The 12,556-nt window shown below is 41.9% G+C and overlaps 1 protein-coding gene across 1 annotated transcript in view; it reads left to right on the forward strand.

Annotated features, from left to right (window-relative positions):
• The window catches only part of LOC126195255 (probable cytochrome P450 6a13), an 82,555-nt gene that overhangs the window by 37,933 nt on the left and 32,066 nt on the right, over positions 1–12,556 (forward strand). Inside the window, exon 7 of the mRNA XM_049933781.1 lies at positions 4,046–4,258. Within this exon, the coding sequence (XP_049789738.1) occupies positions 4,046–4,258 (213 nt within the window). The remainder of the gene's footprint in view (positions 1–4,045; positions 4,259–12,556) is intronic.

The following is a 12,556-nucleotide window of genomic DNA, read 5'->3' on the forward strand; positions in this document are numbered from 1 at the left end:
TCCTCTGTGGTTCATCTGTAATGTGTTATTTTGCTCCCTAAGTAGGATAATTCCTTTACTTCGTCTACTTTATTGTCCACAATTTTTACGGTAAATTTTTTCACTAATCTTATTTCTGCTGTTCTTCATGAACTTCAGCTTTCTTCAGTTTGTTCTCAGTCTGTATTCTGTGCTCATAAGACTGTTCATTTCATCCACTATGTCATATCATTCTTCCTCATTTTCACTGGGGACAGAAATTTCATCAGTGAATTTTATCATTGATATCCTTTCACTCTGTATTTCAGTACCAGTCATAAAACTTTCTTTTATATTCTTCTTTGCTTCCTCAGTGAAGAGATTGGATGGCAGTTAATAAATGCCGCATTTATGTCTTACACCCTTTTTAATACAAGCACTTTATTCTTGATCTTGCATTCTTATTGTTAGTTCTTGGTTATTATACAGATTGTGTATTACTAGCCTTTCTCTATAACTTACACAGTTTTTTCAGAGTATTACGTACATTTTGCATGATTTTACATTGTCTAGCACTTTTTCTAGGTTGACAAATCCTATGAACATGTCTTCATCCTACTTATTAAGTTCAACATCAGAACTGCTTCTCTGCTGCCTTTACCTTTCATAAAGCCAAAAGCCAAAAGATCACCATCTAACATATCCCCCTGTACACATCTTTCTGTACATTTTCTCAGCAACTTTGATGCATGAGCTGTTAAGCAGATTGTGTGATGTTCCTGTACTTAGCTGCTCCTGCTAACTCTAGGATAGAGTGGTTGATATTTTTCAGAAGTCTGATGGTCCATCTACAGACTTACAAATTGTATAAACAGACATAAATAATTGTTTGGTAGATACTTTCACCAAAGATTTTAAAAATTATGGAGGAATGTTATTTATGCTTTTAACTTTATGCGATCATAAATCTTCTAAAGCTCTCTTAATCTCTGACTAATTCTAGATCCTCTATTTCTACGACTTCAGCTGCTGTTAGTAACAATAATGATAATGATAATAGTAATAATAATATGCATAACTTGTCTGAAAAAAGAAAAAAACATGTTTTTGTAGAATTTTGTTATCTTGTGCTTAATTGATGGCTGTGCGAGTGGGAGTTTTTGTACTTTTTTATTTTTTTTTGGAAAAATGTTCGAGATACCTAATACATGCATTAGTTAACGAATTAACGTCTGGGGCGAAAATCAGTTTTACGTTGCACCCACACAACAACTTATGCTTATTATAGACTTCATTGTTAAAATTTCGCTTTGTTGCCATGCTTATTTGATTTTGTCACTTCCTCAGACAACGGATCTGGTCTGGGAGGCCTAGTTCCTTTGTGGCTAATTATTCCTGGTAATTTCCTTTTCTGTTAGCACTTAAAACAGATCCAACAGAGTTCATGTTAATACTGCATGAGAAAGCCGATTCCTCCACAGTAAACAACCAACGAGAAACCCAAATTGCCATATGTGGAAATAATTAATTTCAAGTAGGACGGTGCTGTTTACCAACATTGGCACCTGATTACGAATGAGGTGCTGAGAGTCACAAGGGTCAAAAGCACACTGTCTTCGACCCCACATTTAAGTGAACATCAGACAAACCAATGAGAGTTTTTCACGAATGTTCATACATATGTATAATGTGGGCCTACACTACAGATAAGCATGGCTCACCGTAAGATCAACAGATGTCAGAAGCATGAATAAATGCAAGAGTCTCACAATCGACGCTGATGTTTAAGGTTATGAGCATATCAAATGGATTACTATATGGCAAAATCCAAATCTTAATTTACTGTATCTCGTTCAGAATCCCACAAAATAGGTTTTTCTGTCAGTATAACTATAACGTATACTGATGTCTGATCTAATTTTACTATATAACGAGTGAATTGGCATATCTGATGAATGTGCTACTGTCTAGTGGGATTTACGAGGTGCAGCAGTAAAGTAATGAGACTGATGTGAAAAAAATGTTGCTTACCGTTTAGTCAAGTTTACTGTTGTCTTCTTCAAAGTAGTTCCCTTCTGATTGCACACATTTTTCCAGCGCTTCTGCCATTGATGGTAACATTTCTGGAACTCATCTTCTATAATATCCTCCAAAGCCCTCGTCACAGCTTTTTGGATATCTTGTGTTGTTTGAAAATGGTGTACCTTGATCGCCGTTTTGACTCTTGGAAATAGAAAAAAGTAGCACGGAGCAATATCTGGTGAATAAGGCGGCTGTGGTAGTACTGAAATTTGTTTTGAGGTTAAAAATTGCTGTACTGACAGAGCAGTATGGAATGGCCCATTGTAGTGATGCAGAATCCAATTATCAGCACTGTTGGCACGGACACGAAGAACTCTTGTACGAAGCTTTCTAAAATTTCTTCATAGTAATATTGGTTAAATGTTTGTGCAGGAGGCATCCACTCTTTATGAACAATTCCCTTGGAATCAAAGAAGCACACAAGCATGTATTTCACTTTTGACTTTGACATGCGAGCTTTTTTTCGCTTTTGACTTTGACATGCGAGTTTTTTTTGGTCTGGATGATCCCTTTGAGCACAATTGCGAACTTTGGCGTTTTGTCTCTGGATCGTACTGAAAAAAACAACTTTCATCACCAGTGATAACGCATCTCAACAATTATGGATTGATTTCAGTTTGCTCTAACAGATCGGCTGCCACATTTTTTTGTTTCTTGCTTTGTGGTGTGAGATGTTTGGGGACCATTTTTGCACAAATATTTCTCATACCAAGATCTTCAGTTATTATTAGACGAACCGTTTCTCGATTAATGTTCAGTTCTTCTGCAATCATTTTCACGGATAATCTTCAATCAAATCATACGAGTTGACACACCCTGGCCAAGCTGACATCCACCCGTGAGGTTGATGGTCGTTCACTGCAGTCTTCATCTTCAACATTCGTTCTGCCTTTACTAAACATTTTATGCCAATGAAAAACTTGAGCTCTTGACATAACCTCCTGTCCAAAAGCCTTCTGAAGCTTACCGTAAGTTGTTGTCGCGTTTTCACCCATTTTAACACGAAAAGAAATGGTATACCATTGCGCAATATTATGCGGTTCCATTTCCGTGACGAGGGACAAAAATGTTCAAATGTTTGTGAAATCTTATGGGACTTAACTGCTAAGGTCGTCAGTCCATAAGCTTACACACTACTTAACCTAAATTATCCTAAGGACGAACACACACACACCCATGCCCGAGGGAGGACTCGAACCTCTGCCGTTACCGACAAGAGACGCAAACACGTCTTAACTTATTACAGCACAACCCATGACTGAGCAGTTGCATCAATGTGTCGCTTGGACTAGAAGCAGCTTATAGGCCAAGGTCAAAGATGCTGTGCCTACGCAAGTCTGCAGGGCTGCCACATCATCCAAAGAAAATCAGTCTCATTACTTTATTGTCGCATCTCGTATGTTGAGCAAAGGGGGATAAAAGTCTGCTGCAGTGTGCTACCACCTCATGGCATTGACATCAACTTGTAGTTGAGTAGTAAAGACCAACTGTTTATCAAATCTGCATTTATTTGGCCCATGAGGCAGTTATGTTATGCCAGTTGTGCAAGTGCAAAAGCCCCTTAAACATGCAAAACTGAAGGTGTACTCGTGCCCCTGATGTCAAGTTTCACCGAGTCTACAGGAGCATAGCGTGGCAGATTTAGTGCTGTGTATTTCAGATTACTACATCTACATTATGTTTAACAGCATTCAGAGAAAAATAATCAATAAATCCAAAAAGTGTCAAAAGTTTGGGTGTTCATGTGCTCCTGTGTTCTTACACAATAGCCGCCACTGAACATCGCTACTCAATGAAGTAAATGAGTTACAAAGTCTCAGCTGTGATGAGTCCCCGGTGTCAGAGAATGAAGCGTCCTCTTGATCCATCTCTCACTATGATGTAAAATAATAGTAGCGTGTACTGAGCTCCGTGTAGATGTCTTTGGCACGATGTACACAACCAGTAGACACCTGAAGCAATATGCAGAACCAGTTACCCATTTAATCCCTGGTGGAGCTTGCAGGTTACTCCTTAGAAGACATCGCAGCGCACGGGACGATGTTCTTCACGGAGGGGTGCGACCCGTGCGCGACTGCCCTCGCCTTCACCCTGTTCGAGCTGGCGCACAACGCGGACGTGCAGGAGCAGCTGCGGGAAGAGGTGGCGGCCGCGTCTGGGGCGGAGCTCACGTACGAGAAGCTGCAGGAGATGGAGCTGCTAGACCGAATCGTCTCTGGTGAGGATCGCTTCAGTACTGCTCCTGTTGCGGGCTGCATGCACTGTCTGATCGGAAGCATCCTGCGTAATGCGGGATTACTTTAAAAACGGACACAAACAGTCCCGACCGCAGAGTCATCAGTCTGCGCCTTCTACATCTACATCTAAATGGATACTCTGCAAATCACATTCAAGTGCCTCGCAGAGGGTTCATCGAACCACCTTCACAATTCTTTATTACTCCAATCTCGTATAGCGTGCGGAAAGAATGAACACCTATGTCTTTCCGTACCAGCTCTCATTTCCCTTATTTTGTCGGGGTTGTCGTTCCTCCCTATGTAGGTCGGTGTCAACAAAATATTTTCGCATTTGGAGGAGAAAGTTGGTGATTGGAATTTCGTGAGAAGATTCCGTCGCAACGAAAAACGCTTTTCTTTTAATGATTTCCAGCCCAAATCCCGTATCATTTCTGTGACACTCCCATATTTCCCGACAATACAAAACGTGCAGCCCTTCTTTGAACTTTTTCGATGTACTCCGTCAGTCCTATCTGGTAAGGTTCCCACACCGCACAGCAGTATTCTAAAAGAGGACGGACAAGCATAGTGTAGGCAGTCTCCTTAGTAGGTCTGTTACATTTTGTCAGTGTCCTGGCAATAAAATGCAGTCTTTGGTTAGCCTTACCCACAACATGTTCTATGTGTTCCTTTCGTTTAAAGTTGTTAGTAATTGTAATACCTAGGTATTTAGTTGAATTTACAGCTTTTAGATTAGACTGATTTATCGTGTAACTGAAGTTTAACGAGTTCCTTTTAGCACTCATCTGGATGAGCTCACACTTTTCGTTATTTACGGTCAACTGCCATTTTTCGCACCATTCAGATATCTCTTCTAAATCGTTTTGCAGTTTGTTTTGATCTTCTGATGACTTATTAGTCGATAAACGACAGCATCATCTGCAAACAACCGAAGACGGGTGCTCAGATTGTCTCCAGAATCGTTTATATAGAAAAGGGACAGCAAAGGGCCTATAACACTACCTTGGGAAACCCCAGAAATCACTTCTGTTTTACTCGATGACTTCCCGTCAATTACGAACTGTGACCTCTCTGACAGGGAATCACTACAGTCACATAAGTGATACTATATTCCATGAGCACACAATTTCACTACGAGCCGCTTGTGTGGTACAGAGTCAAAAGCCTTCCGGAAATCCAGAAATACCCGATCGATCTGAAATCCCTTCTCAATAGCACTCAGCACCTCATGTGAATAAAGAGCTAGTTGTGTTTCACAGGAACGATGTTTTCTAAACCTATGTTGACTGTGTGTCAATAGACCGTTTTCTTCGAGGTAATTCATGATGTTCGAACACAATATATGTTCCAAAATCCTGCTGCATATCGACGTTAACGATATGGGCCTGTAATTTAGTGGATTACTCCTACTACCTTTGTTGAATATTGGTGTGACCTGTGCAACTTTGCCGGCCGGGGTGGCCGAGCGGTTCTAGGCGCTACAGTCTGGAACCGCGCGACCGCTACGATCGAAGGTTCGAATCCTGCATCGGGCATGGATGTTTGTGATGTCCTTAGGTTAGTTAGGTTTAAGTAGTTCTAAGTTCTAGGGGACTGATGACCTCAGCAGTTAAGTCCCATAGTGCTCAGAGCCATTTGAACCATTTTTTTGTGCAACGTTCCAGTCTTTGGGTACGGATCTTTCGTCCAGCGAACGGTTGTATATGATTGTTAAGTATGGAGCTAAAGCATCAGCATACTCCTAAAGGAACCTAATACAGTCTGGACCACAAAACATGCTTTTATTAAGTGATTTAAGTTGTTTCACTACTCTGAGGATATTTACTTCTTCGTTACTCATGTTGGCAGCTGTTCTCGATTCGAATTCTGGAATATTTACTTCGTCTTCTTTTGTAAAGGCATTTCGGAAGGCTGTGTTTAGTTACTCTGCTTTGGCAGCACTGTCTTCGATAGTATCTACATTGCTATCGCGCAGAGAAGGCATTGATTGTTTCTTGCCGCTAGCATACTTCACATATGACCAGAATCTCTTTGGATTTTCTGCCAGGTTTCGAGACAAAGTTTCGTTGTGGAAACTATTCTAGGCATCTCGCATTGAACTATGCGCTAAATTTCGAGCTTCTGTAAAAGATCGCCAATCCTGGGGATTTTTCGTCTGTTTAAATATGGCATGTTTGTTTCGTTGCTTCTGCAATAGTGGTCTAACCCGTTTTGTGTACCAAGGAGGATCAGCTGCGTCGTTTCTTCAGTTATTTGGTATTAATCTCTCAATTGCTTCCGATACTATTTCTTTGAATTTAAGCCACATATGGTCTACACTTATGTTATTAATTTGGAATGAGTGGAGATTGTCTCTTAGGAAGGCATCAAGTGATTTTTTATCTGATTATTTGAATAGGTATAAGTTTCGCTTATTTTTCGAGGATTTGGGGATTGCAGTATTCAATCTCGCTACAACTCTGTGTTCACTAATCCCTGCCTAAATCGGTTTTGATGCTCGTTATTAACTTAGGATTATTTGTTGCTAAGAGGTCAAGTGTGTTTTCACAACCGTTTACTATTCGCGTGGGCTCATGAACTAACTGCTCGAAATAATTTTCAGAGAATTTCGGATGATATTTTATGCGTACCTCCGGAATTAAACATAACGAACACTTTGCATGCGTCTCGTAATTAATCAATGTTTGGCCAACGCCTGTCACTTCATAATCACTCGAAGGACCTATAACGAATAACTTAAAAATTCCTCATACTGCACCTAAAGGATATTTACACCAAGTGATCAAAAGTATCCTGACACCTGGCTGAAAATGACTTACAAGTTCGTGGCGCCCTCCATCGGTTTATTCTGGAATTTAATATGGTGTTGGCTCACCCTTAGTCTTGATGACAGCTTCCACTCTCGCAAGCATACGTTCAACCAAGTGCAGGAAGGTTTCTTGAGGAATGGCAGCCCGTTCTTCACGGAATGCTGCACTGGCGAGAGTTATCAATGTCGGTCGGTAAGGCCTGGTACGAAGTCGGCGTTCCAAAACATTCCAAAGGTGTTCTTTAGGGTTCAGGTCAGGATTCCGTGCAGGCCAGTCCATTACAGGAATGCCATTGTCGTGTAACCACTCCACCACAAGCTGTGCATTATGAACAGGTGCTCAGTCGCGTTGGAAGATGCAACTGCCGTCGCCGAATTGCTCTTCAACAGTGTGAAGCAAGAAGGTGCTTAAAGCATCAGTGTAAGCCTGTGCTGTGATAGTGCCACGCAAAACAACAAGGGGTACAAGCTCCCTCCATGAAAAACACGACCACACCATAACACCACTGCCTCCGAATTTTAGGCAATACACACACTGGCAGATGACGTTCACCGGGCATTCGCCATACCCACACCCTGCCATCGGATCGCCACATTGTGTACCGTGATTCGTCACTCCACACAACGTTTTTCCACTGTTCAATCGTCCAATGTTTACGTTCATTGCACCAAGCGAGGTATCGTTGGCATTTACCGGCGTGATGTGTGGTTTAAGAGCAGCCGCTCGACCATGAAATTCCACCTCCAGCCTAACTGTCATAGTACTTGCAGTAGATCCTGATGCAGTTTGGAATTCCTGTTTGATGGTCTGGATAGATGTCTGGCTATTACACATTACGACCTTCTTGAACTGTCCTCGGTCTGTGTCAGTCAACAGACAAGATCGACCTGTACCGCTTTCGTGCTGTACGCGTCTTTTCACGGTTCCACTTCACTATCATATCGAAAACAGTGGACCTATGGCTGTTTAGGAATGTGGGAATCTCGCATACAGACGTATGGCACCCAATCACCTGTCCACGTTCGAAATTCGTGAGTTCCGCGTAGTGCCCCACTCTGCTCTCTCACTGTGTGTAATGACTACTGAGGTCGCTGATATGGCGTACCTGGCAATAGGTGGCAGCACGATGCACCTAATATGAAAAACGTATGTTTTTGGGGGTGTACGGATACTTTTGATCCCATAGTGTACTTAACACATTAGAAGAGACATAAATTTGTGTTCACTACAAAAATAAACTTTCGTCCACACTCAACAAGCAGTTAAACTTCACATGAAAAGTATTTCTGTAGTCTTTTTGAAGAGTTACTATAAAATGTTTCTGCTCTTTTGTACCTCTTTAATTCTTTATTTTATATTTTATGGAATGTTTTCTTAACTGTATAAAACTTTGCTCACTTTATTTTAAAGTCTTGGCTGCTTATGTTTTTTACTTTTTATTCATGACTACCTTAATGGGCCCACTCAGTTGTATAACAATCACTGTGCAGTATCACCTTTGATGTAATGTGACGATTTTGCTCTGGGCTAACTAATTTTACTTCCGTTCGTTTTAATTATCCTTTTATTTCTCCAAATAATAATTGTAACTGGTCGCTAATTGCTATTTAATGAACGTATGTGACTGTAAATAACTATATTCGCAGTATCCTTTCTACCTTTTGACTGCTTACGCATTAATTTTACGTTTATGACTACGTAGAGTGGTCTACGTAGTGATGTAATCAATATTTCTGTACATCTGACAATATGTACGACCTATGGAATTTCGTGGAATATTTATGACTGTATACAAACATGTTCATAATTCCTTGAAACTTCAACCTCTTATACTCGTTGTTTTGTGGTTTTGACTACCTCAATGAGTAAATGAGATTTTTTGCCGTAGTTCTTTTGCTGTAGCTTGTTTTTACATGCTTTAGATATTATGTATACTACTTTACTTGTTACCTTGTTTGTTACTTGGGTGATCTCATCTGAGGGGTCTGACACATATGACGACAGCTATCTTACTTGCTTACCAGTGTTTTGTAACAGATAGTCGCTATCACAACTTTGAATTTGTGCTGTGTTGAAAAGTGCACATCGACACCTCCACGCCATTTCCATGGCGAATAACGGTTTCACTCAAGCAGTATTTTCACTGGCTTCTAGGAGCAATCGGCAGTACCTGGCATGCATTTCTACATGTCGTCATGCATGCCAGTACGCATTTAACACCCAGTAGGTGTTGCAGCTCTAAAATGGTCTTCATCTGGATAGCGCATATCGAAACGACAACGCCGTCTCCATGGGAACCATTGGTGTTGCTTAACCACTGTCCTTGCTCGCATACAGTCTACAAGTTTGTGACAAATCCCCACAGATGGTTACCGGTGTTCTCACAACCGGTTATGATTGGTTATCTCTTTTATATATATTTTTATTACGTACTGAAGAAATGCTGTTTGTAGCAATTACTTTATATAATGTAATGCGCGTATCTGTTCATTTGTTATTCGCTTTCGTGTAACTATTCTGTATATATCTTATTTTAATAACTGTTTTACGTCCTCTGTACCTGATTGGATGTCGTTGAGGTATTTCGGTATGCAGTGGGTGGAGCATCGCTTATTTAACCAGCAACTACGTTGCTCTCCTTGCCAGTTGACGTTCGTGTAGTTAACAACACCCGCTCATTCACCGCCACCGCCTACCATCATGAGTATAATTTCTTCTTTTAATATTCGTTGTATATAATGTATTTTATATGTTACTACTATTATCAGAGATCCCTCTAAATCGATTCTATGTTCATACACTACTGGCCATTAAAATTACTACGCCAAGAAGAAATACAGATGATAAACGGTTATTCATTGGACAAATATATAATACTAGAACTGTCATGTGATTACATTTTCACGCAATTTGGGTGCATAGATCCTGAGAAATCAGTACCCAGAACAACCATCTCTGCCCGTAATAACGGCCTTGATACACCTGGGCATTCAGTCAGACAGAGCTTGGATGGCGTGGCGTGTACAGGTACAGCTGCCCATGCAGCTTCAACACGATACCACAGTTCATCAAGAGTAGTGACTGGTGTATTGTGACGGGCCAGTTGCTCCGCCACCATTGACCAGACGTTTTCAATTGGTGAGAGATCTGGAGAAGGTGCTGGCCAGGGCAGCTGTCGAACATTTTCTGTATCCAGAAAGGCGCGTACAGTTATCCTGCTGAAATGTAGGGTTTTTCAGGGATCGAATGAAGGGTAGAGCCACGGGTCGTAACACATCTGAAATGTAACGTCCACTGTTCAAAGTGCCGTCAGTGCGAACAAAAGGTGACCGAGCCATGTACCAATGGCACCCCTATACAATCACGCCGGGTGATACGCCAATATGGCGATGACGAATACACGCTTCGAATGTGCGTTCACCGCGATGTCGCCAAACCATCATGTTGCTGTAAACAGAACCTGAATTCATCCGAAAAAATGACGTTTTGCCATTCGTGCACCCAAGTTCGTCGTTGAGTACACCGTCGCAGGCGCTCCTGTCTGTGATGCAGTGTCAAGGGTAACCGCAGCCATGGTCCCCGAGCTGATAGTCCATGCTGCTGCAAACGTCGTCGAACGGTTCGTGCAGATAGTCTTACAAACGTCCCCATCTGTTGACTCAGGGATCGAGACATGGCTTCACGATACGTTACATCCATGCGGATAAGATGCCTGTCATCTCGACTGCTAGTGATACGAGGCCGTTGGGATCCAGCACGGCGTTCCATATTACCCTCCTGAACCCACCGATTCCATATTCTGCTAACAGTCATTGGATCTCGACCAACGCGAGCAGCAATGTCGCGATACGATAACCCGCAATGGCGATAGGCTACAATCCGACCTTTATCAAAGTCGGAAACGGTACGCATTTCTCCTCCTTACACGAGGCATCACAACAACGTTTCACCAGACAACGCCGGTCAACTGTTTGTGTATGGGAAATCGGTTGGAAACTTTCCTCATGTCAGCACTTTGTAGGTGTCGCCACCGGCGCCAACCTTGTGTGAATGCTCTGAAAAGCTAATGATTTGCATATCACAGCATCTTCTTCCTGTCGGTTAAATTTCGCGTCTGTATCACGTCATTTTCGTGGTGTAGCAATTTTAATGGCCAGTAGTGTATTTCAGTATGAGGGTCGAAGGGTCGTCAAAAACTGACCGAAACCGGTACCATGGAAACAAAGGTTTTTGCGGCCGAGACTGTGTCCATTTTTAAAGTAGTTTTAGCCAGAACACTGCTTCTTCACGAGAAATGTTATCAAAAATTAGTAATGCGGAGTTGGCCACTAGATGTCACGAGAGGCAGACCCTCCAGTGTAGAAGGGGACGAGGAGTGCTGTGCTGCCAGTAGAGAAGCGGTAACAGCGAACAGTTCGGTCAGGACAGCTCAATTACTTCGAATGTGGGCTACTCATTGGATGTCACCTTGGTAACAAATGAAAACGGCCTTGCCGCAGTGGATACACCGGTTCCCGTGAGATCACCGAAGTTAAGCGCTGTTAGGCGTGGCCGGCACTTGGATGGGTGACCATCCAGCCGCCATGCGCTGTTGCCACTTTTCGGGGTGCACTCAGCCTCGTGATGCCAATTGAGGAGCTACTCGACCGAATACTAGCGGCTTCGGTCAAGAATACCATCATAACGACTGGGAGAGCGGTGTGCTGACCCCATGCCCCTCCTATCCGCATCCTCCTCTGAGGATGACACGGCGATCGGATGGTCCCGGTAGGCCACTCGTGGCCTGAAGACGGAGTGCTTTGGTAGCAAATCCATCAGGGACGTTTCAATCCTTCTAAAGCTTGTAATGTGTCGCTGGATTTGTTAAATTTTGAATGTGGCAGAGGATAACGTTCTGACTGTCTTCTCAAGTCCAGGGTGGTAAACAAACATTCCACATAGCTATTAACTCTGCCCCTATCTCAAAGTAATCAAAAATGCTACTGTGACATTCCAAGAATACATAAATTGATATTAATGACAAGTTTGGGATTTAAAATAAAATGATAACACAATCTCTCCCTTTTCCATATTACATTTAATTTACCAAAGCTCTCAAGTTGGAATAAATAAGCAAGTTTAATTACCTCTTCTCTCAATAAATTGATTAATATTTAAACATTGAATATGTAAGTAATCAAACTATATCCCTATATTTCAAAATGTTATCAATTGAAACAAGTAAATCTTCAGCAGTGAAAATTACACCTACGTCGTAGATGTACAACGAATTAAGTTCTCATGTACTCATTGGAGGATAGGTTAGTAATTAGCTCTTGAATTTCTCTATTCAAAGCGTACGCATGTTGGAGTATGCAACTCTCGCAAAATTGGACTCAATATTTAATTTCGCCAAAAGCGCTTCGTACATTACCAAACGGCAACTGCGGCGGCGTTGTCTCTGTGCTGGATCTCAAATCGATAATTCCC

Source organism: Schistocerca nitens, chromosome 7 (assembly GCF_023898315.1).
Source record: "Schistocerca nitens isolate TAMUIC-IGC-003100 chromosome 7, iqSchNite1.1, whole genome shotgun sequence".
NCBI classification, from domain to species: Eukaryota; Metazoa; Arthropoda; class Insecta; order Orthoptera; family Acrididae; genus Schistocerca; species Schistocerca nitens.